The sequence below is a fragment of the Pelophylax lessonae genome (assembly GCF_965119305.1).
Source record: "Pelophylax lessonae genome assembly, chromosome: 3".
NCBI lineage: Eukaryota > Metazoa > Chordata > Amphibia > Anura > Ranidae > Pelophylax > Pelophylax lessonae.
This window is the reverse complement of record NC_138770.1, coordinates 21,368,058-21,390,745: the sequence shown is the minus strand read 5'-3', so window position 1 is coordinate 21,390,745 and position 22,688 is coordinate 21,368,058. Positions and strand designations below refer to the sequence as shown.

Genomic DNA, 22,688 nt, shown 5'->3' with positions numbered 1-22,688 from the left:
GCAGCGTCTTCCTTACTGATACTGTTCCTGGATTGTCAGCCCCTCTGTAGGCCTCATAAAGCTGGTGTATGGGAAGCTGACTAATGGACACTTTCTATTAAACCTCTCCAGATCTGCATGTATTAGGCACACCGTAGACTGGGCCTTTAGTGCTTGACAGGCAAAACCCGGTATAAATTTCCTGCTTTGTTCAGGCATCCAGGGAGGAAGATGACCCCTACCAACAGGTTGCCACAGGTAGTCAAGACACTCTAAAGGAGTCTGTTACATCTCTCCCTGTGCAAGGAGTCTCAACTCTGACCATGGCAAGCTTTTCCCTTGTAGGATCAGTCAACTGACCAATTTAACCCTCTTCAAACAATTCCTAAAGGGCAGATGAGGATGGTCTATAAGCAGGTTTTTGTACCTCACTTCCTGCAGAGTTACCTGCAATGCAAGTATTTTTAGTACTTCCGAAGGAGTGCATTGCCTTTTTTCCCTATGATGTTTAAGCTAGAAGCTCATGCTAGAAGAGTGGTGCAAATTGAACAGAAGGACAGAGCAGCAGAATGTCTTAGTGGTCATCACCTTGCAGCACTGGGTTGTTCAGTTCAAACCCCAACCAGAACACTTCTACCTGCACTGCAGGATATCAGATTAGGCACTTGTGAAGTGTTCCAGTATAATGTCTTCCAGTATAATGAGTCACCTATTTGGTTGACGTGGCCTTCATGAGCTTAGTTTTATACATGGAGTTACCATTGGGGGATGCTGTGTCCTTCAGGGGTATACTCTTTAATGATGATTAGGTGGGTCCTTTGAGGGGGTCCCTAAGGGGTATATCTGTCTGCAGTTTTAGCCTGTGAACCTGCCTTAACCTTTGCCTCTCTTCCAATGAAATGGAAGTTGGGATTAAGAATATTCATTATATCTTTAATTCTACGAGTGGGACAATCTTGTCTGCATTGCAAGAGTTTAAACTGTATCCTTTAAGGGCTAGCTTCATTTGATAGCAATGAGCTGCATTTAGTCCGGGCTCCTGCTTTAGAGTAAATGTCTGCTGAATGAAAGAAAACTGCAGTTCTAGAGTCAGTGTCTAACTCCAAAGTGCAGAGGCTCTAGGCTTTGTGAGGCCTTAGGCAAAATTTAGACACGAGGCCCCACTCATCCCCTTTGCATGGTGTTAGGGAAGAACCCAGAGGCCGAGCATCTTATTACTGCTGCTGCTTGTGTGGGTGGGATGTGTACTGTGGCAATCACATGGGATGAATAGGAGAGGGATGGGACTGGGAACCATTGGGTAGGGGAGAAGGAGGAGGGGGGTAAAAGGGGGGGGGGGTAGATGATGAGGGATGGGTAGAGGAGATCTGGAGTGAAACTGGGGGACCCTGGTCTGTATAGTAATACAGTTGTGTTCAAAATTATTCAACCCCCAATGCTGTAAAGGGTTTTAGGGAATTTAGTGTACATTTGTAATTGTATTCAGAATGAAATCCTACAAGGACTTCTTAAAGAACCATATGCAACTAAAATGACATCAATTGGTTTTGTATTACAGTAGTAAATGTTTCTTTTGTGAATTCTTCATTGACACAATTATTCAACCCCTTAAAGACTACCACTCTGAAGAACAGAGGTTCATTGAAGTGTTTTCAATCAGGTATTGAAAACACCTGTGGATGTCAGGGAGCAGCAATAAAGCCTAATAAGCACCAATTAGGCAGCTTTAAAATGACTGTGATACTCAGCTCCTTCTAGACATTTACTGGTGTGGTTACAAACATGGTGAAGTCAAGAGAATGGCCCAGGAAGACAAGAGAAGAGGTGATTACTCTTCACAGGAAGGGCAATGGCTATAAGAAGATTGCAAAGATGTTAAACATAACAAGAGACACCATAGGAAGCATCATTCGCAAATTCAAGGCAAAGGGCACTGTTGAAACGCTACCTGGTCGTGGCAGAAAGAAGATGCTGACTTCTACTGCTGTGCGCTACCTGAAGCGTAGAGTGGAGAAAAGTCCCCGTGTGACTGCTCAGGAACTGAGAAAAGATTTGTCAGATGTGGGTACTGAAGTTTCTGCTCAGACAATATGGCGCACACTGCGTAATGAAGGCCTCCATGCCAGAACTCCCAGGCGCACCCCCTTGCTGTCTCCAAAGAATAAGAAGAGTCAACTGCAGTATGCCAAAAGTCATGTGGACAAACCACAGAAGTTTTGGGATAGTGTTCTGTGGACTGATGAAACAAAATTAGAACTGTTTGGGCCCATGGATCAATGCTATGTTTGGAGGAGGAAGAACAAGGCCTATGAAGAAAAGAACACCTTGCCTACTGTGAAGCATGGCGGGGGGTCAATCATAGTTACATAGTTATATAGTTACATAGTTAGTGAGGTTGAAAAAAGACACCAGTCCATCCAGTTCAACCTATAATGTGTGTGTGTGTTTGCTTTTAACCGTACATTGTATACCCCTGTATGTTGTGGTCTCTAAGGTGCCCATCTAACAGTTTTTTGAAACTATCAATGCTCCCTGCTGATACGACTGCTTGTGGAAGAGAATTCCACATCCTTACCGCTCTTACAGTGAAGAACCCCTTACGCATTTTAAGGTTAAACCGCCTTTCCTCTAGTTTTAGTGAGTGGCCACGTGTCTTATTGTATCTCCTTTCTCTGAATAGTTTGTTCCTTATGCTAGGGTCGCCAGTACAGTATTTGAACATTGATATCATATCCCCCCTCAATCGTCTCTTCTCCAGAGAGAATAATTTCAGTGCTTGTAGTCTTTCCTCATAGCGGATGTCCTCCATTCCCCTAATTATTTTTGTTGCCCTTCTCTGGACTCTCTCCAGTTCCAGCACATCCTTCCTGAGGACCGGTGCCCAGAACTGGACAGCATACTCCAGATGTGGCCGGACCAGAGTCTTGTAGAGTGGGAGAATAATCTCTTTATTTCTGGAGTGAATCCCCTTTTTTATACATCCCAGTATTCTGTTGGCTTTGCTTGCAGCGGCTTGGCATTGCATGCCACTGCCAAGCCTGTTGTCTACCAGTACCCCCAAGTCTTTTTCCATCCTAGACTCCCCCAGAGGCTCCCCCCCTAGTGAGTAGCTTGCTTTCTGGTTTTGGCCCCCAAGTGCATTACTTTACATTTTTCAACATTAAACCTCATCTGCCATGTAGTTGCCCACCCCGTTATTTTGTTCAGGTCCGCTTGTAAGGTTTCCACATCCTGCATAGAAGATATTGGCATGCTTAGTTTAGTATCATCTGCAAATACTGAGATTGTACTAGATATCCCCTCCTCTAGATCATTTATGAATAAATTAAACAGGATTGGTCCCAGGACAGAACCCTGGGGGACCCCACTTTCCACACCCGCCCAGTCCGAGTACTCCCCATTAATCACCACCCTCTGGACTCTCCCCTGGAGCCAGTTCTCTATCCAGGTACTCACCCTATGGTCCATACCTGCCTTCCTTAGTTTGTACAGTAATCGTTTGTGGGGAACGGTGTCAAAGGCCTTTGCAAAGTCCAGATATACCACATCCACAGGCTTACCTTTATCTAGGTGGCAGCTCACTTCATCTTAGAAGGTTAATAGATTGGTTTGGCAAGAACGATTTTTCATAAATCCATGCTGATTGCTACTAATAATACAGTTTTCATTACTAAAGTCTTGTATGTGGTCCCTTAACATCCCCTCCAAAATCTTGCAGACTACAGATGTTAGGCTGACCGGCCTATAGTTCCCCGGGATACACCTCGGCCCCTTTTTAAATATTGGTACCACGTTGGCTTTTTTCCAATCATGCTTTGGGGCTGTTTTGCTTCTGCAGGTACAGGGAAGCTTCAGCGTGTGCAAGGTACCATGAATTCTCTTCAGTACCAGGAGATAATTGGATGACAATGTGATGCAGTCCGTCACAATCTGAGGCTTGGGAGACGTTGGACCTTTCAACAGGACAATGATCCCAAGCATACCTCCAAGTCCACTAGAGCATGGTTGCAGATGAAAGGCTGGAACATTTTGGAGTGTCCATCACAGTCACCAGACTTAAATCCGATTGAGAACCTCTGGTGGGACTTAAAGAAAGCAGTTGCAGTGCACAAGCCTAAGAATGTGACTGAACTGGAGGCTTTTGCCCATGACGAATGGGCGAAGATACCCGTAGATCGCTGCAAGACACTTGTGTCAAGCTATGCTTCACGTTTAAAAGCTGTTATAACTGTAAAAGGATGTTGTACTAAGTACTAAGATTGAATGTCACTTGGGGGTTGAATAAAACTGATAATGATGTGAGCACAGAAAAGACATTTGTGGTTATTTCATTATAAATGTTATGTTATATTTGTCTGACCTACACATGCCTCTTTGATTTAATTGTAAGCAGGATGACTGAATGATCAAAATCAATGTCAAACTGGCCAAAACAATCAATTTCAGTGGGGGTTGAATAATTTTGAACACAACTGTAAAAAAAGGAGAAGGATTTGTGCTCGCATGAGGGAAAGAAGGGGGGGGGGAGCCAGAAAGAAAAGGAATGGAGAGAGAAAGAGAGAAAATAAATGAAAAGAGAAAGGAATGGACAGAGAAAGAGAAAAAAAAGGAAGGAATGGAGAGAGAAAGAAAGAAAAGAGGGGAGAAAGAAAGAAGGGAGAGAAAAAAGAGAGAGAGAAAGAATGAAAGAGAGAGAAAGAAAGAAAAGGGGAAATAAAGAAATCAAGAAGAAAGAAAGAGGTGAAGGAGAAAGAAAGAGGGGAGGGGAAAAAAGAAACAAAGAGAAAAAGGGAAAGGAATGGACAGAGAAAGAGAGAAATAAAGAAGAAAGAGGGGAAGGAGAAAGAAAAGAGGAGAGAAAGGAAAAAAAAAAGAAAGAATGAAAGAGGGGAGAGAGAAAAAGAATGAAAGAGAAAAGGGGAAAGGAATGGACAGAGAAAGAGAGAAAGAACAAGACAAATAAAGAAATCAAGAAGAAAGAAAGAGGGGAAGGAGAAAGAAAGAAAAGAGGGGAGAAAGAAAAAAAGAAGACAGGGAGAAAAAAAAGAAAGAAAAAGGGGAAAGGAATGGACAGAGAAAGAGATAAATAAAGAAGAAAAAAGAAAGAAAGAGAAAAGAATGAAAGAAAGGAATAGAGGAAGGAAGGAAAAGTTCCCCTTACATCAGAGTAGTCACTGGAAGGAGAAGGGAGAGGATGGATGGATGGATCAGGCGCCATCTTTCTTCTTCTGGTTGCTGGTGTTCAATCTTCATCATCTTCTCTGAGGAGAAAACTGTCAGGGAGTGTGGTGGCGGGGCAAGCACAGGAGGAGAGGGAGGGAGGAGGAGGACCAAACGCAGCTCTCTCCTCCCCTGTCTGTGGCAGCGGCTCTAGTATCTGGCTGTGATCTGGAGATGTCGGTGAGCTCCTATCCCCGGTGAGCTGCTCCTGATCGCAGCCCCGAATCGTATCAGATTATACTGCTTACAGACCGGCCAGCAATCGGGACTATGCTGATGGCTGGGAGATCCCTGCTGCCAGGCCCAGAGGTGGATCTTTAACTCGGAAATTCGAGCGCGAGGCCTTATGCGACAGCGTAATTTGCCTAATTAAAGAGCAGCCTCTGCTAAAGAGGTTTGCTCCTGCAGTTCCAACTTGAAGTCCAGAAAGAATTGAAGAGAGAAAGAGAGTCCTCAACCAAATAGTCAGCAAAGAGCTCCACTTCTGGGGGAGAGGTTGCTTACTGGTCTTTTTTAGATTGTGCCACCCATACATATCTTATGGGGTCCTGGTTGCTCCTCTTCTGATAGGAGGGTACAGCTTTGGTCTCAGACATTTGGACCGTCAGAACAAGCACTTCAGGCCCTGCTTGAACATTCAGTCACCTTTAAGCCTCTGACTGCACTGTAAAACCAATAATATGGGCTGTTCAGCCGCTTGATTGTTTTTACAGGCGCCGCCCTCTCGAAAGTAAAAAAATATTGTTTTTTTTTTCAAAGTTGTCGGTCATTTTTTGATTATAGCGCAAAAAATAAAAACCGCAGAGGTGATCAAACACACCCAAAATAAATCTCTATTTGTGGGAAAAAAAGGACATTGATTTTATTTGGGTACAGCGTCGCACGACCGCGCAATTTTCAGTTAAAATAACACAGTGCCGTATCGCATGGTCATAAAGGGGGGTAAATCTTCCGGGGCTGAACTTATTAACTGACAATTGCGCGGTCGTGCGACGCTGTTCCTTAATTTCAATTTATGTCCTTTTTCCCCACAAATAGAGTTTTCTTTTGGGGGTATTTGATCTCCTCTGCGGTTTTAAATTTTTGCGCTATAAACAAAAAACAATGTATATATTTACATTCTGCTATAAAACATCCAATAAATAAGTTAAAAAAAAATTGAATTTCTTCATCGATTTATGCCAATGTGTATTCTGCTACATGTTTTTGTTTAAACTAAATCTCAATAAGCGTATATTAATTGGTTTGCGCAAAAGTTATCTTGTCTATAAACTATGGGATATTTTTATGGAATTTTTATTTTTTTACTAGTAATAGCGGTGATCGGTGACTTACAGCGGGACTTTATTGCGGCGGACAAATCAGACACTAACTGACACTTTGTGGGAACCAGTGACACCAATACAGTGATCAGTGCTAAAAATATGTACTGTCACTGTACTAATGACACTGGCTGGGAAGGGGTTAACATCAGGGGCAATCAAAGGGTTAAATATGTGCCTAGCCAGTGTTTGTGTATTGGGGGGAGGTGCTTTTACTAGGGGAAGGCATGGATCAGTACCTCTGCTTTGCCGGAACACAGGATCCATGCCTTCCCTACTGACAGAACGTCAATCTGCCTTGTTTACATAGACGGATTGCCATTCTGCCTGTGTACCGAACGATCAGCGGGTGCCGGCAGACATCGTGTCTGTGGGACCTGCTGTGTAGAATCACAGTGGTAGTGAGCCGCTGGCAGCGTGCACTTGCGCACGCTACCTGGAAGTGCAGGATCACGTCTATATATGGGGTTCTGAGCAGCACGGCCGCCCTGTAGCAATAAAACTGCTATAGGGCGGTCGGAAAGTGGTAAAGACTTTTTTCTTTCACACCCCCAAATTTTGAGTCCCCGAAAATTACATTCCAGACTGTGAATCTAGTAGGTGTTTAAAAAGGGTCCTTAACCACTTGCCGACCGCTCACGTTGAGGGTACTGCGGCAAAGTGGTTTGATTCCGTCCAGCGACGTAGACCTTGTGGGGGCGGCGCGCTCCCGCTGTATTCAGTCACAGCGGGAGTCGGGCCAGGGGAGGTGATCACTGCCGCTCTTCCCCGATCATCGGGGATCGAGTGTGGAGATCCGCCCGATTGTGTAAACAAAGCGGGCGGATCTCCTAAGTGACAAACAGTAACAGATTGCAGGATTCAGCATAGCTGAACCTGCGATCTGTGCCTGTGTCACACAGTCCCCTCCCCCCACACACGTTAGTAAGCACCAGGCATACATTAACCCCTTGATCACCAATAAAAGTTAACACCTTCCCTGCCAGTGTCATTATTACAGTAACAGTGCATATTTATAGCACTGATTACTGTAGTAATGTCACCGGTACCCCCAAAAGTGTCAAAAATGTAAGTCAAGGGTCCGATCTGTCCGCCGCAATGTCGCAGTTCTGGAAAAAAAATCGCAGATCGCCGCCATTACTAGTTTAAAAAAAAAACAATAAAAATGACATAAATTTGCTGCGATAACTTTTGCGCAAACCAATCAAAATACGCTTATTGCGATTTTTTTTACCAAAAATATGTAGCAGAAAACAAATTGGTCTAAAATGTTAAAGTTTGATTTTTAAATTTTTTTTGGGGGGGAATTTCATATAAAAAAATTTGAAAAATATTGTTATTTTTTCAAAATTGTCGCTATTTTTTTGTATATAGCGCAAAAAGTAAAAATCGCACAGGTGATCAAATACCACTAAAAGAAAGCTCTATTTGTGGGGAAAAAAATTACATAAATTTAATTTGGGTACAGCATCGAATGACTGCGCAATAACGCAGTGCCGAATCACAAAATATGGCCTGGTCAGGAATGTGGTAAAATCTTCCGGTCTTAAAGCGGTTAAAAATACGCTCATTAAGAATTTTTTTGTCAAAGACATGTAGCTAAATACATTTTGGCCTAAATATATGACAAAAATTGAATATATTGGATATTTTTTAACTGACAAAGTAGAACAATATTGTTATTTTTTCAAAATTGTCGCTCTTTTTTTATTAATATCGCAAAAAATGAAAAGCGCAGAGGTGATCAAATACCACCAAAAGAAAGCTCTGTTTGTGGGGAAAAAAAGGACGTCAATTTCGTTTGGGTACGGCGTTGCACGACCGCGCAATTGTCAGTTAAATTCGCACAGTGCCGAATCGCAAAAAGTGTCCTGGACGTACAGCAGGAAAATCCTCCAGTGGTAAAGTGGTTAAAGCAAAGAAACCAAAAACAACAGTGTGAGGTCAACCAGGAAATAAATACCAAACTGTTAATCAGAGCATGCAGTCCGCTTGGCCAGGAAAGGGGGGGGGGGGGGTGAGTGTGTGATAGTAATAGGCAGTAATATATTTCTCCCCTCCTTGGTGGATATACAGTACATACCTTAGATCGTAAGCTCCTTGAGGGCAGGGACTGATGTGAATGTACAATGTATATGTAAAGCGCTGCGTAAATTGACAGTGCTATATAAGTACCTGAAATAAATAAATAAAATAAAATATACAGTACATACACACACAGCACAAAGCCGTGTTCACACTACAAGATGTTTCTCGGGGCTGCAGTTCCTCTGAGCTCCACAAGGTAGTGATCTCACTTCTACCCAGACAGGAAGTCTCTATGGAAGACAGGAAGTGATGTCAGTTATAGATAGGAAGTGATGTCACGGGAAGTGATGTCAAGTATAAAAGAGACGTTTTCGGGTGAAATGTGAGTTGGGAGGAAGTAGAGAGGAGACATTGCTGGACGTGGCAGTAGGGGAGGTAATAAGATCTTATTTTCTATTTACACCCAGCAACCCCCCCGTCATGTCCGTCCTCTTCCTCCACAGTCACTGTGAGGTCTTTTATCTCCAGCAGATGATGATACACACATATATAGTGTGGAAACCTAGATAAACCCCTTCAGGGTCAGAACATTCCTCCACTTACGGGGTCAGAAAATTCTCTTCATTCTGGAGATTTGTCACCTTTCCCACCAATCATCTTCTCACCTTAGCAGTCTCTTGTAACGAGAAATGAGATTAGGATTCGGATTCTCCTGAAATTTGCCCTTTCACACCCTTCCTCGGAAGATACAAATATCCCCATGCCTCATTACATTAACCATGTGTCTGCCCCTCCTGTAGGCCCGGGATCGGCATGGTGGATGGAGTGGAGGGTGATCAGTTCTCAGATCTCCTCTCTGGTAAATGAATCCAGAAGAGATGAGCATTTCATCACTTCCACGTTCAGTGCCATCATTCCCTGGTCACTGTAGTCAATGAAGAAGCTGGTTGATCCTGATCTGTATTTCATCAGCTTCATAGCTTTTATAGCGTTGTCTTTGCACCATGTTGGGTAGTGAATTTAGACACTATTTCATGGGGACACACAGTTTTAAGGGCTGACATAATTGTGTGTGTGTGTGTGGGGGGGGGGGGGGCTTTGTTTTTACAAGCATAACATGCAGATTTTATAGTTTGTGAAAATGTTATTTTGTTTAAAGCCCATCTCTGGGGAAACAAAAAATGACCAAAACCCAAATGAGCATTTAACCCTCGTATAATGGTGGCAGCCCCACTTCAACAGTGGCGGAGCTAGAGGGCTAGCTGGGGTGGCAATTGACACCCCAGAAGACATCCTTGCCACCCCTGTTGCCACCCCGCTCGCTTATGCTCATAACATTAGCTGAACGAGCTGTGCAGCAAGTTCTCTGTGACTGTGTGCAGGGGCGGACTGACCATTCGTGCGGTGCGGCGTCAGAGGGGGGGCCCCATAAGAGGCTCAGCAGTCTGTCCCTGGAGGTGCCCACACAGCTCGCACTGTAGAATGGAGGACATCTGTGCTCCAATAATGCAGTGAAGAATGGATCCTTGCCGGCAGTGGATGCGGCTATAGGAGAGGAGTCGGGTGCTGGCCGGGATCATGGTGCTTTAATGGAGCTGTGGGGATGATAATAGTGACAGGCGCTCCGGCCACCTCTCCTCCCTGAAGAATTCAGCTGAGGGGCGGGGCCACACATCCATGCCGTGGGGGACAGCTGCAGATCGTCGGGGGATGCTGCAGACTGAGACAGAGTGCAGAGAGTGGAAGAGGACAAGAGGTCTCGGAGGAGCCAGCCACCCACCCATCCATCCCCCAACCACCCTGACCTGTGTGCAGAGCCAGAGCAGCAGCAGGTCAGACAGTGTAAAACTTTTTTTGTCACTGGCAGGAATTGGGGTGTTCGAAGTTGACTGAAAACAGAGATGTAAATACATGTCTAATGCTTCCAGGACTTCAACTTTTTTTTTTTTTTACAGACACTTAGATTTACACTGGTGCGATGGAAGACATTGCATGTGATTCGCACCACACTGCTGTGCAAATCACATGCAATGTCTTTGCAATGCGAATTCAGCCATACAGATTGTACAGATTGCATGGCTGAATTTGCATTGCATTTGGACCAAAGTCATGCAAGACCCTTTTTTGGTCTGCCCCAGAATCAGATCGCGTGGGTGTTCACACCTATGCGATTCCATTCCTGCCTGAACTGACAGTTTGCACTGCAATATGTGAATTAATCTGGGGGTATCGTTACCTTTGTATTGACACCCGCAGTGATTCGCATATGGCAGTGTGAACTGTCTGCGAGTCGGGTGCAATGCGGGAACCCGCAGTGGATTTGCAGGGTTACCGCATCGCACCAATGTGCAATGTGAACCGACACTTGGAAAGGAAACCATAACTCCTGAAAATCCACTGCGGGTTCCCACATTGCACCCGACTTGCAAGCAGTTCACACTGCCATATGCGAATCACTGGGAGTGTTCAATACAAAAGGTAACGATACCCCCAGATTAGTTTACATATCGCAGTGTGAACTGTCAATTCTGACAGGAATCGGATCGCATTAGGTGTGAACACCCATGCAATCTGATGTTGGTTCAGACCAAAAAAAGGGTCCTGCATGACTTTGGTCCAAATGCGATGCAAATTCAGCCATACAATCTGTATGGCTGAATTCGCATCGCAAAGACATTGCATGTGATTTGCATAGCAGTTCCCCCCCGAATCACATGCAATGTCTTCCATCGCACCAGTGTGAACCAGCACTAAATGTTTCATTAGCATGTACATAGCTGAGGTAATAAAGTCATTTTGTACAAAGTGCACTTACCCCCCTACAAAAACATAATCAGTTAGTCTCGGTCCACATAGATGCGATGCGGGAACCCTGCAAATCCACTGCGGGTTCCCACATCACATTCAACTCTAAGATAGTTCACACTGCCATATGCGAAACACTGGGGCTGTCAATACAAAGTTAATGACCCCCCCCCCAGATCAGTTGGCATATCGCAGTGCGAACTGTCAGTTTGGACATGAATCGGATCGCATAGGTGTGAACACCCATGAGATCTGATTCTGCTGCGGACCCAAAAAAGGTTCCTGTGTGAGTTGTGTCCGAATGCGATGCGAATTCACTACATTGATGGGTTGGGATGCTGGTTACTACATCGTCAATTGATGGGGGGGGGGGCATGCTGGTCCCTACATTGATGGGGGGCAATATTGTGCAGCCCTACTCATAGGCGTGTGCCGGGTGTGCCTAGGCACACCTTAATCACCCTCGTGCAGTGCTTCTGCCATGGCTGCCGCCGCTGTGTCTGCTGCTTTCTGCTGCTTTCTGCCCCTGGCTGCTCAGCTCCCTAACCTAATCTTGTCGGTGCGGAGACTGAGAGGGACTGTATGGGGGAGGACCCTGGCCTGCTGTAAGGGGGGGGGTCTATATAGAGGACCTCACCTCACCCTGGCCTGCTGTAAAGGGGATATATGCCATAGATCCCCCTTTAGAGCAGAGCCCTGTGATCGGTGTGCGGCCTTAAAAGAATAATGTTTACTTTGATAATTGTTTATTTAATTAAAAATGTTTTAATAACGCTTAGAATGTTTGTTTAAATTTATTTATAAAAGTGTGTGTATATGTGTGTGTGTATGTATGTATGTATGTGTATATATATATATATATATATATATATATATATATATATATATACACACACATATACATATATACATATACACACACATATACACACACGCATGTATATTGACCCCCCAAAATAATACCTTGCCACCCCTTTGCCACCCCTGTTTTAAAAGTCTAGCTCCGCCACTGCACTTCAAGGGTTACATGGTCATTTTTTGTGTAGGGAACCAGTAAAAGCGCTTTTACATATCCGATCCTCTGATCCCTCAATACCGACACTCTCCTCTACTCCCCTACACTCTGGCAGTGGACTGTCCCTCCCCCTGTCCAATCAAGGGCTTTGGGCTCGCATTGGTCTTGATGGTCTCAGAGAACCTGTGACCACTCTTAATAAAAAGATCCCCCTAATTAACCCAATCTACATGTTCCAATTCCCACCGGGGGCAACCCGCCCATAACCCCTTATATCCCCATCCTAATATTGTCCAACCAATGCAATCCAGATAATTCTTCATTATCTGTCTACAGAGAAACCCGCATAGATCACATGACCACACCAATGAGGATGGAGGAGGATCAGAGTCACATGACTGAGAGGTTATTAAGCCTCACCCTGGAGATCATCTACCTGCTGATCGGAGAGGTGAGGAGGATTCTGGGAGGTCACATGACATCACTCTTATCTCTATTAATAAAACACAGATCTGACCGGAGAGGTGAGGAGGATTCTGGAAGGTCACATGACATCACTCTTATCTAGTCTGGCCAAAAGACCATGTTCTTATTATAGACGTATATGTAGATGATGTCAGATGATTGATATCGGTTTATCTTTCTCCTGATTTGTAGGGTTGTGTTGTAGTGAAGGAGTCTAATGGGGAGCCAATCTCAGGAGGATGGAGCAGGACCCAGAGCCCCACCATGGTGCCTCCACCTCGTTCTCCGATACCTGAGAGGAACAAAGGGCAGAAGATCCTGGAATCCTGGAACTGACCACCATGATGGTCCATCTGCTGACAGGAGAGGTAGGCGGTGCTGGGAATCGTGGGACATTATCCAGTAATAGACAAGGGATGTGTCTGGATGGTGACTGTATCATTGTGTGTGTCAGGTTCCTATAAGGTGTCAGGATGTCACTGTCTATTTCTCCATGGAGGAGTGGGAGTATTTAGAAGGACACAAGGATCTCTACAAGGACGTCATGATGGAGAATCAGCCGCCCCTCACATCACCGGGTAAGAGGAGACTTTATTGTAAAGGAGAGAGCAGTACGGAGGCTCCACCTAGATCCCCCATCATCTGATAAACACATAGAAACAATGTATTCAGTCAGTGTGTGTGTTTCCTACAGATGGATCCAGTAATGGGAACCCACCAGAGAGATGTCCCCGTCCTCTGTATTCCCGGGACTCCACACAGGAAGATCACACCATCCCTCACCATCATCAGGTAGACAAGGAACAATCACTGATAGTATCATTAGGATCTGTACATTATCTGCATTGTTACCATTGATGTCATTTTTTTTATATATTCAGAGTGGAGACCTGAGAGATTCTAAAGTTGAGGTAAAAGAGGAGGATGATGAGGATGGGGTGATGGAGGAGTCTGAGTTTCTAACGGTATGCAAAGATCTGTACCAGGACACCATGGAGGAGTCACCAGAGAGATGTCCCCGTCCTCTGTATTCCCGGGATTCAACACAGGAAGGTCACACCATCCCTCAATGTTACAAGGTTGGTGGGTTGGAGCATCTAGAATATGGACTTCTGGAGAGGATGTTTCTTTTTTTTTTTTTTTTTTATAATATCACAATGCTAAAACTTATAACTTTCAGATGATATTCGCTCTAATTTTCTTGGTTTAGAGCGGAGATGCAATCGATATAGAATTTGAGGTTAAAGCAGAAGAAGAAGAGACGTATGTGAGGGATGATCAGCAGTCTATGGAGGAGGATGGAATAACGGGGACATTTATAGAGGAGGACACTCCTACAGAGATCAGCACAGGTGGGTCATTAACACTAAATACATACGTGACATAAATACATGTAATCCACCACTGATTAGTGAATACCAATATTATGAGTCCTGACCCCTGCACTATATACTCTATGTTGTACATTACATACTCCTGATCACTGCACTATATACTCTATGTTGTACATTACATACTTCTGCTCTCTCCCCTCTACCCACTGCTATATAAAGTATGTCACAAAAGTAAGTACACTTCTCACATTTTTGTAAATATCTTATTCTATCTTTTCATGTGACAACACTGAAGAAATGAGACTTTGCTACAATGTAAAGTAGTGAGTGTACAGCTTGTGTAACAGTGTAAATTTACTGTCCCCTCAAAATAACTCAACACACAGCCATTAATGTCTAACCCGCTGGTAACAAAAGTGAGTACACCCCTAAGTGAAAATGTCCAAATATGGCCCAAAGTGTCAATATTTTGTGTGGCCACCATTATTTTCCCCTCTTGGGCATGGAGTTCACCAGAGCTTCACAGGTTGCCACTGGAGTCCTCTTCCTCTCCTCCGTGATGACATCACAGAGCTGGTGGATATTAGAGACCTTGCGCTCCTCCTCCTTCCATTTGATGATGCCCCACAGATGCTCAATAGGGTTTAGGTCTGCAGACATGCTTGTCCAATCCATCACCTTTACCCTCAGCTTCTTTAGCAAGGCAGTGGTCATCTTAGAGGTGTCAAATACAGCGCTTGCTTAAAATCTGAATTTCTGGATAAATATATCAAAGCATCAGATAACCATAAATTATCACCTTAAAAGTCCACTAATTAATGTTGTGAATCAGTGCAAGATGTGCAAATCAGTGCACATTGACACAGCATCATTGACACAGCATCAATATATAAATACAAAATTAATAAATCCAATATTAAAGTGACTCCTGTGCTCAAAAATGATGAGGGTGAAAGTGTCCTTAGTGGCAGATGTATCCTCAATTCCAAAATGTAAGTAGTTTATCCGTCTTTATTTCTCCATAAATGAATAAAATTAAAGAAGCAGCATCACTGGTGGTCTAGCGGTGCGAGTTGCTCGTCTTCCTTGCGGAGTACACGCTACAGCAACTCACTTCTGGCTTGCGTTCCACCTCCGTGACGCAATGACGCTGTGCGGTCCAAGCTGGCACGTTTCGTCACTTCTGGTGACGTCCTCAGAGCTCATTTATGGAGAAATAAAGACTCTTAACAAACGTATTACACTATTTGGAGCCTTTTCTTTTCTCCTATATACGGCTTGGAATTGAGCACCCTGGAGCAGAGAGGTATACCAGGACCCCGGAGGGCTACACAGAGGGGTAACATCCTTCAAGCCCAGAGGGCTTCACAAGTCTGAAAGGTTCTGGTGCCATACGGCATACAGAACCCATTTTATCTGGTAAGTGATTTTATTCACTTATTTCTAAAGGAATCTGTTTGATGAACTACTTACATTTTGGAATTGAGGATACATCTGCCACTAAGGACACTTTCACCCTCATCATTTTTGAGCACAGGAGTCACTTTAATATTGGATTTATTAATTTTGAGCACAGCAGTCATTTTATATTGAATGGACTTCTTTTTAAAATCATATACATTTTTGATTTGAAGCACAGAAGTCACTTTAACACTTGTTTTTTTTTATATGTGGTATTTATTAATTTATAGCACCGCAGTCATCATTTTTTATACTGTGGACTTTTTCCCTGTTATTTATATATTTATAGAGAGGTATTTTTATCATATGTTTTTACTGTCTACATATTGAATGAAGTTGCATTTATATATTGATGCTGTGTCAATTTGCACTGATTTGCACATCTTGCACTGATTCTCAACTTTAATTAGTGGACTTTTAAGGTGATAATTTATGGTTATCTGATGCTTTGATATATTTATCCAGAAATTCAGAGTTTAAGCAAGCGCTGTATTTGATCCCTCTTGGAGATCATACATATTTCAATCACTCCCCATATATACAGCGGCTGCTATTTTATTTATATATTTCTTTTAACTAGAGTCTATTTTATATTATTAATTTTAAATTATTTTATAAACCCTTGGCGCGTGGAATATACTTTGTATATAAAAAAAAATTCTAATCTTAGAGGTGTGTTTGGTGTCGTTATCATGGTGGAATATCGCCCTGTGGCCCAGTCTCTGAAGGGAGGGGATCATGCTCTGCTTCAGTGTGTCACAGTACATGTTGGCATTCATGGTTGCCTCAATGAACTGTAGCTCCCCAGTGCCGGCAGCACTCATGCAGCCCCAGACCATGACACTTCCACCACCATGCTTGACTGTAGGCAAGACACACTTGTCTTTCTACTCCTCACCTGGTTGCCCCCACACACACTTGACACCATCTGAACCAAATAAGTTTATCTTGGACTCATCAGACCACAGGACACCGTTCCAGTAATCCATGTCCTTGGTCTGCTTGTCTTCAGCAAACTGCTTGCGGGCTTTCTTGTGCATCATCTTTAGAAGAGGCTTCCTTCTGGGATGACAGCCATGCAGAACAATTTGATGCGTGTGCGGCGTATGGTCTGAGCTCTGACAGGCTGACCCCCCACCCGTTCAACCTCTGCAGCAATGCTGGCAGCACTCATACGCCTATTTCCCAAAGACAACCTCTGGATATGATGCTGAGCACATGCACTCAACTTCTTTGGTCGACCATGGTGAGGCCTGTTCTGAGTGGAACCTGTCCTGGTAAACTGCTGTATGGTATTGGCCACCATGCTGCAGCTCAGTTTCAGGGTCTTGGCAATCTTCTTATAGCCTAGGCCATCTTTATGTAGAGAAACAATTCTTTTTTTCAGATCTTCAGAGAGTTCTTTGCCATGAGGTGCCATGTTGAACTTCCAGTGACCAGTATGAGAGAGTGAGAGCGATGACACCAAATTTAACACACCTGCTCCCCATTCACACCTGAGACCTTGTAACACTTACGAGTCACATGACACCGGGGAGGGAAAATGGCTAATTGGGCCCAGTTTGGACATTGTCACTTAGGGGTGTACTCACTTTTGCTGCCAGCGGTTTAGACATTAATGGCTGTGTGTTGAGTTATTTTGATGGGACAGCATATTTACACTGTTATGCAAGCTGTACACTCACTACTTTACATTGTAGCAAAGTGTCATTTCTTCAGTGTTGTCACATGAAAAGATAAATAATAAAATATTTACAAAAATGTGAGGGGTGTACTTACTTTTGTCAGATACTGTATATACACATAATATGGATTCTCTTTGTTTCGCCCATTTCCTACCAGCTGGACATTTTATATCTAATAAGAAATCAAATGAAAATGAAAATAAATTTCTTCCCCCAAATCTGTAGACAATAAGTGGGAAATAATAATCCAATCTGTGCGATATCACCGCGCCGTGTAACAATCAGACTTACAATTCAAAAATATGAAATCTATTAAACAGTGTCAGGAAATGAATAAATAGTAATGTGATCGTCCAATAAGAGGATAGAAATGTGTGTCATGTGACACGTGTCATCAGTCAGGGCCAATATAAATGATAAAGTGCGAGTGCAGAAATTGCAGAACCTTACCATCTGACTCCTGTGTTACCAGCGAGTCCCACAGATCCCTTCCCCCTCTATCGCTCACTCCTCTCCTCCTTCCTCTTCCTCCACGGTATATATGGGGGGGGGGGGGGGTAGAAAATAACACCCCCTCTAGTGCTCTCCATCTATCTGGTTTATTCAACATTAAAACCCAAGATGATAGAATTACAAAGCCAGGACTTGAGCAGTGCGGACTAAACAAGCTTCACAATGTGATCCTTCACTCCGATACCCCTTCCCTGGGATGTCCCTGTGCAGGCTCTGCCCATATTTTCTTTCCCCCCTCCCCCCCATATATACCGTGGAGGAAGAGGAAGGAGGAGAGGAGGGAAATTATTTCCCACTAAGGCTCCATTCACACCTGGGCGTTTTTGAGTGTTTTTCAGCTCCAAAAACGCTCAAAAAAACTTTCCAAAACGCCCAACAAGTAAAGCCCCATTAATTTAAATGGCCCCTGTTCACATCTGAGCGTTTTGCAAAACGCCTGTAGCTGAAAAAAGTACATGAGCTTTTTTTTGGTTTGATTACCAGCGTTTTGTCAATGCCTGCCTCCAAAAACACCTGAAAATCGCGGTAAAAAATTGCGGTAAAATCGCGGTAAAAAACGCGGTAAAACACTACGCTCAAGTGTGAATGCAGCCTTATTGTCTACAGATTTGGGGGAAGAAATTTATTTTTGAATTTGCGTTTTATTTGTTTCCCCTAATTATTTTTGTTGCCCTTCTCTGGACTTTCTCCAGTTCCAGCACATCCTTCCTGAGGACCGGTGCCCAGAACTGGACGGAATACTCCAGATGTGGCCGGACCAGAGTCTTGTAGAGTGGAAGAATAATCTCTTTATTTCTGGAGTGAATCCCCTTTTTTTATACATCCCAGTATTCTGTTGGCTTTGCTTGCGGCGGCTTGGCATTGCATGCCACTGCCAAGCCTGTTGTCTACCAGTACCCCCAGGTCCCTTTCCATCCTAGACTCACCCAGAGGTTCCCCCCTAGTGAGTAGCTTGGTTTCTGGTTTCTGGCCCCCAAGTGCATTACTTTACATTTTTCTACATTAAACCTCATCTGCCATGTAGTTGCCCACCCCGTTATTTTGTTCAGGTCTGCTTGCAAGATTTCCACATCCTGCATAGAAGATATTGGCATGCCTAATTTAGTATCATCCGCAAATACTGAGATTGTACTCGATATCCCCTCCTCTAGATCATTTATGAATAAATTAAACAGGATTGGTCCCAGGACAGAACCCTGGGGGACCCCACTTTCCACACCCGCCCAATCCGAGTACTCCCCATTAATCACCACCCTCTGTACTCTCCCCTGGAGCCAGTTCTCTATCCAGGTACTCACCTTATGGTCCATACCTACCTTCCTTAGTTTGTACAATAAGCGTTTGTGGGGAACGGTGTCAAAGGCCTTTGCAAAGTCCAGATACACCACATCCACAGGCTTACCTTTATCTAAGTGGCAGCTCACTTCATCGTAGAAGGTTAATAGATTGGTTTGGCATGAACGATTTTTCATGAATCCATGCTGATTACTACTTATAATACCGTTTTCATTACTAAAGTCTTGTATGTGGTCCCTTATCATCCCCTCCAAAATTTTGCAGACTACTGATGTTAGGCTGACCGGCCTATAGTTACCCGGGATATATCTCGGCCCCTTTTTAAATATTGGTACCACGTTGGCTTTTTTCCAATCAGCTGGCACCATACCCGTCTGTAAACTATCCTTAAAGATCAAGAATAATGGTCTGGCAATCACCTGGCTGAGCTTAGTGAGATGAATGAGGTCAGTGAATGAAGTACCTATACCTCATAAGTGTTTCCAACACTTATTTTCCCAGCACTGAGCACTTTATAAGGGCGGAGATATTTCAGCCCAAACATAGATCCTATTGTTTGCACTTTATCATCGCCTGTGGATTATTTATCTTTATTTATATGTTTGATCTTTTTATGATGAGTATATACCTATAGGATCTTATGATGAGTATATACCTATAGGATCTTATGATGAGTATATACCTATAGGATCTTGGCCAATATACGTTTTTAACAGGTAGCAACCTTTTCCAACCCTTCATTTATACTCCAACTTTGGAACCTTAAACAGAAAGTGATAATGAGGGAGGAGTCAATAACCCAATGATGGTGGTCTTCAGGATCAGGCAAGTCTTCATCTTGGTTGTTCTCCCCCCATCCTCACTCTCTGACCTCTGGTGGGGCTCAGCCCCGCTGTTATTCATGTTTAAATCATGGACTAAATAAGGAAGTGCGGGACTTCTTGTGTTGGGAAAATGGCAATGAGTGATAGAGGGGGAGGGGACACTCGTCCTATAATCCCCTCATCACTGTCACTCCTATAAAAGACAGTTCTCATTGTCTCCTCACTCTCTAACTTAGGTCCATGAATAAAGAAATGAACTGGTAGAAGATCAGAGAACCCATTTACTAGTTACCTTGAGGGGGGAATTGTAAGATCCTCAGAGACAAAGCTGCCTGATGTGGGCGGAGTCCTGGTTTAGGAGAACCAATCTGCTGATGTCTAGTAATAATCTTTGTATTTCTATTTTAGTACATGGATGGGAGATGAGGAAAACCTCAGAGGATTGTCTCACTTTGTCTCCAGACTGTAAAGTAGAAGATGAGGACATCACACAGTATAGTCCAGGAGAAAACCCGGCTACCTTAAATGTCCATCCGGCACCACACAGTGTAGATGGACCATCGTATTCCTCTTATCCTGAGGAACCTCAGACTGTGAGGGACGGTGCAGGACCATCGTATTCCTCTTATTCTGAGGAACCTCAGACTGTGAGGGACGGTGCCGGACCATCGTATTCCTCTTATCCTGAGGAACCTCAGACTGTGAGGGACGGTGCCGTACTTACAACAGATAAGAGGTTCTCCTGTTCTGAGTGCGGGAAGAGTTTCCGTTTGAAAGGCACTCTCAATGTGCATAAAAGATCTCACTCCGGTGAGAAGCCGTATTCCTGTCCTGAGTGCGGGAAATGTTTTTCACAGAAGTCTCATCTTTCCACACATCAGAGATTGCACACAGGTGAGAAGCCGTATTCCTGTCCTGAGTGCGGGAAATGTTTTGCACATAAGTCCGCCCTTTCCAAACATCAGAGATCTCACACCGGTGAGAAGCCGTATTCCTGTCCTGAGTGTGGGAAATGCTTTTCATTGCAGTCCCATCTTTCCACACATCAGAGATTGCACACTGGTGAGAAGCCATATTCCTGTCCTGAGTGCGGGAAATGTTTTTCAGATAAGTCCACTCTTTCCGTGCATCAGAGATCGCACACTGGTGAGAAGCCGTATTCCTGTCCTGAGTGCGAGAAATGTTTTTCACAGACGTCCGCTCTTTCCACACATCAGAGATTGCACACTGGTGAGAAGCCGTATTCCTGTCCTGAGTGTGGGAAATGCTTTTCATTGCAGTCCAATCTTTCCAGACATCAGAGATTGCACACTGGTGAGAAGCCGTATTCCTGTCCTGAGTGCGGGAAATGTTTTTCAGATAAGTCCAATTTTTCGAGACATCAGAGATTGCACACTGGTGAGAAGCCGTATTCCTGTCTTGAGTGTGGGAAATGTTTTTCAGAGAATTCCACTCTTTCCACACATCAGAGATCTCACACTGGTGAGAAGCCGTATTCCTGTCTTGAGTGTGGGAAATGTTTTTCACAGAAGTCCACTCTTTCCACACATCAGAGATCGCACACTGGTGAGAAGCCATATTCCTGTCCTGAGTGCGGGAAATGTTCCTCACTGAAGTCCTGTCTTCCTGTACATCAGGTGTCCCACACAACCCTGGAGGTGTATTAGTGCATTGAGTGTGGGAAATGTCTTCTATATGAATGTTGGTGAACATGTGGGGAAGAAGCACACCCTGATATACACCTCAGATATACTCCATGGCTGATCTTCATCATGTAAGAAACACTTCATAAGGAGATCAGAGATCACCAAAGACATGGATGAAGTGTTGTCCCGTGTTGGCCATTGATAGCAGGAGAAAAATAAAAATGGAGTCCTTACCTTTCATTTTTTTTGTTGAAAATGTAATCTTTATTTGCATAAAAGATATACAAAAAACAATACTTTTGTCGGGGTACATTCTCCCCTGTACTGCGACGCAGCGCATAAATACACTACATTACAATACATTTCCGGTCATACTAATAAATACATTCAATCACATACATTCATTCTGCGGTATGATGCCTGATGTGGTGTGCGGAGTAAGGATACCCCGTGCCATCACATCATGCATGACGCCGCAATACCCCTAAAGCATGAAACTGAAAAATACGTTATCTATACGTTGCATTCCTTAAACGATATCAAATAATAAACATTTCAAAAAAGCAACAGGTGTGATGGGGGGTGGGAGAGAGGGGTAAGGGGAGGGGAATGAAATCACAGGCCCGAAGCTTTATTGAATGGACAAAGACACGCAAGGGAGAGTGGGGGAAGGGGAAATCTTCAGACCTCCTCTTCCTCCATGAGATCCATCAGGTTATAGTCTCTGAGCAGACTGTGAACCAGTCTGCGACAGTCCTCAATGGACATCCTCTCCCGCTGGTGGATAAGGCGCTTTCTGGCGCACCATAAAGCGTCCTTAAAGCAACACAACACCCGCCAGGCGTTGTCAATGTCCTCCTGGGAAAAAGTTCCATGAAAAAGTCCATTCAGCACAGCAAAATGTGTGATGGCAGTCTGTGGAACAAAGTCTCTCAGTTCAGGTTCCAAGGCCCTCAACAGGCTCTGTGCAAATGAGCACTCCCAGAAAACGTGAAAAGACGTTTCCTCATGGATGATACAAAAGGGGCAGTGCCTGGAGTCCTTACCTTTCATTGGCTGAGTACATTTTGTAAGGGAATATTTCACAAACACTTA

The 22,688-nt window shown here is 43.9% G+C and overlaps 2 protein-coding genes across 2 annotated transcripts in view; both read left to right on the top strand.

Annotated features, from left to right (window-relative positions):
• LOC309548855 (uncharacterized protein) overlaps nucleotides 1–13,170 on the top strand; it is a gene marked incomplete at both ends in the record, with an annotated part of 73,572 nt that extends 60,402 nt beyond the window's left edge. Inside the window, one exon of the mRNA XM_082248789.1 lies at nucleotides 13,027–13,170. Within this exon, the coding sequence (XP_082104915.1) occupies nucleotides 13,027–13,170 (144 nt within the window). The remainder of the gene's footprint in view (nucleotides 1–13,026) is intronic.
• The window catches only part of LOC309550245 (uncharacterized protein), a gene marked incomplete at its 3' end in the record, with an annotated part of 2,091,994 nt that overhangs the window by 1,279,845 nt on the left and 789,461 nt on the right, over nucleotides 1–22,688 (top strand). The window contains 1 exon segment of the mRNA XM_082250656.1: nucleotides 20,763–21,584. Coding sequence (XP_082106782.1) covers nucleotides 20,763–21,584 — 822 coding nt within the window.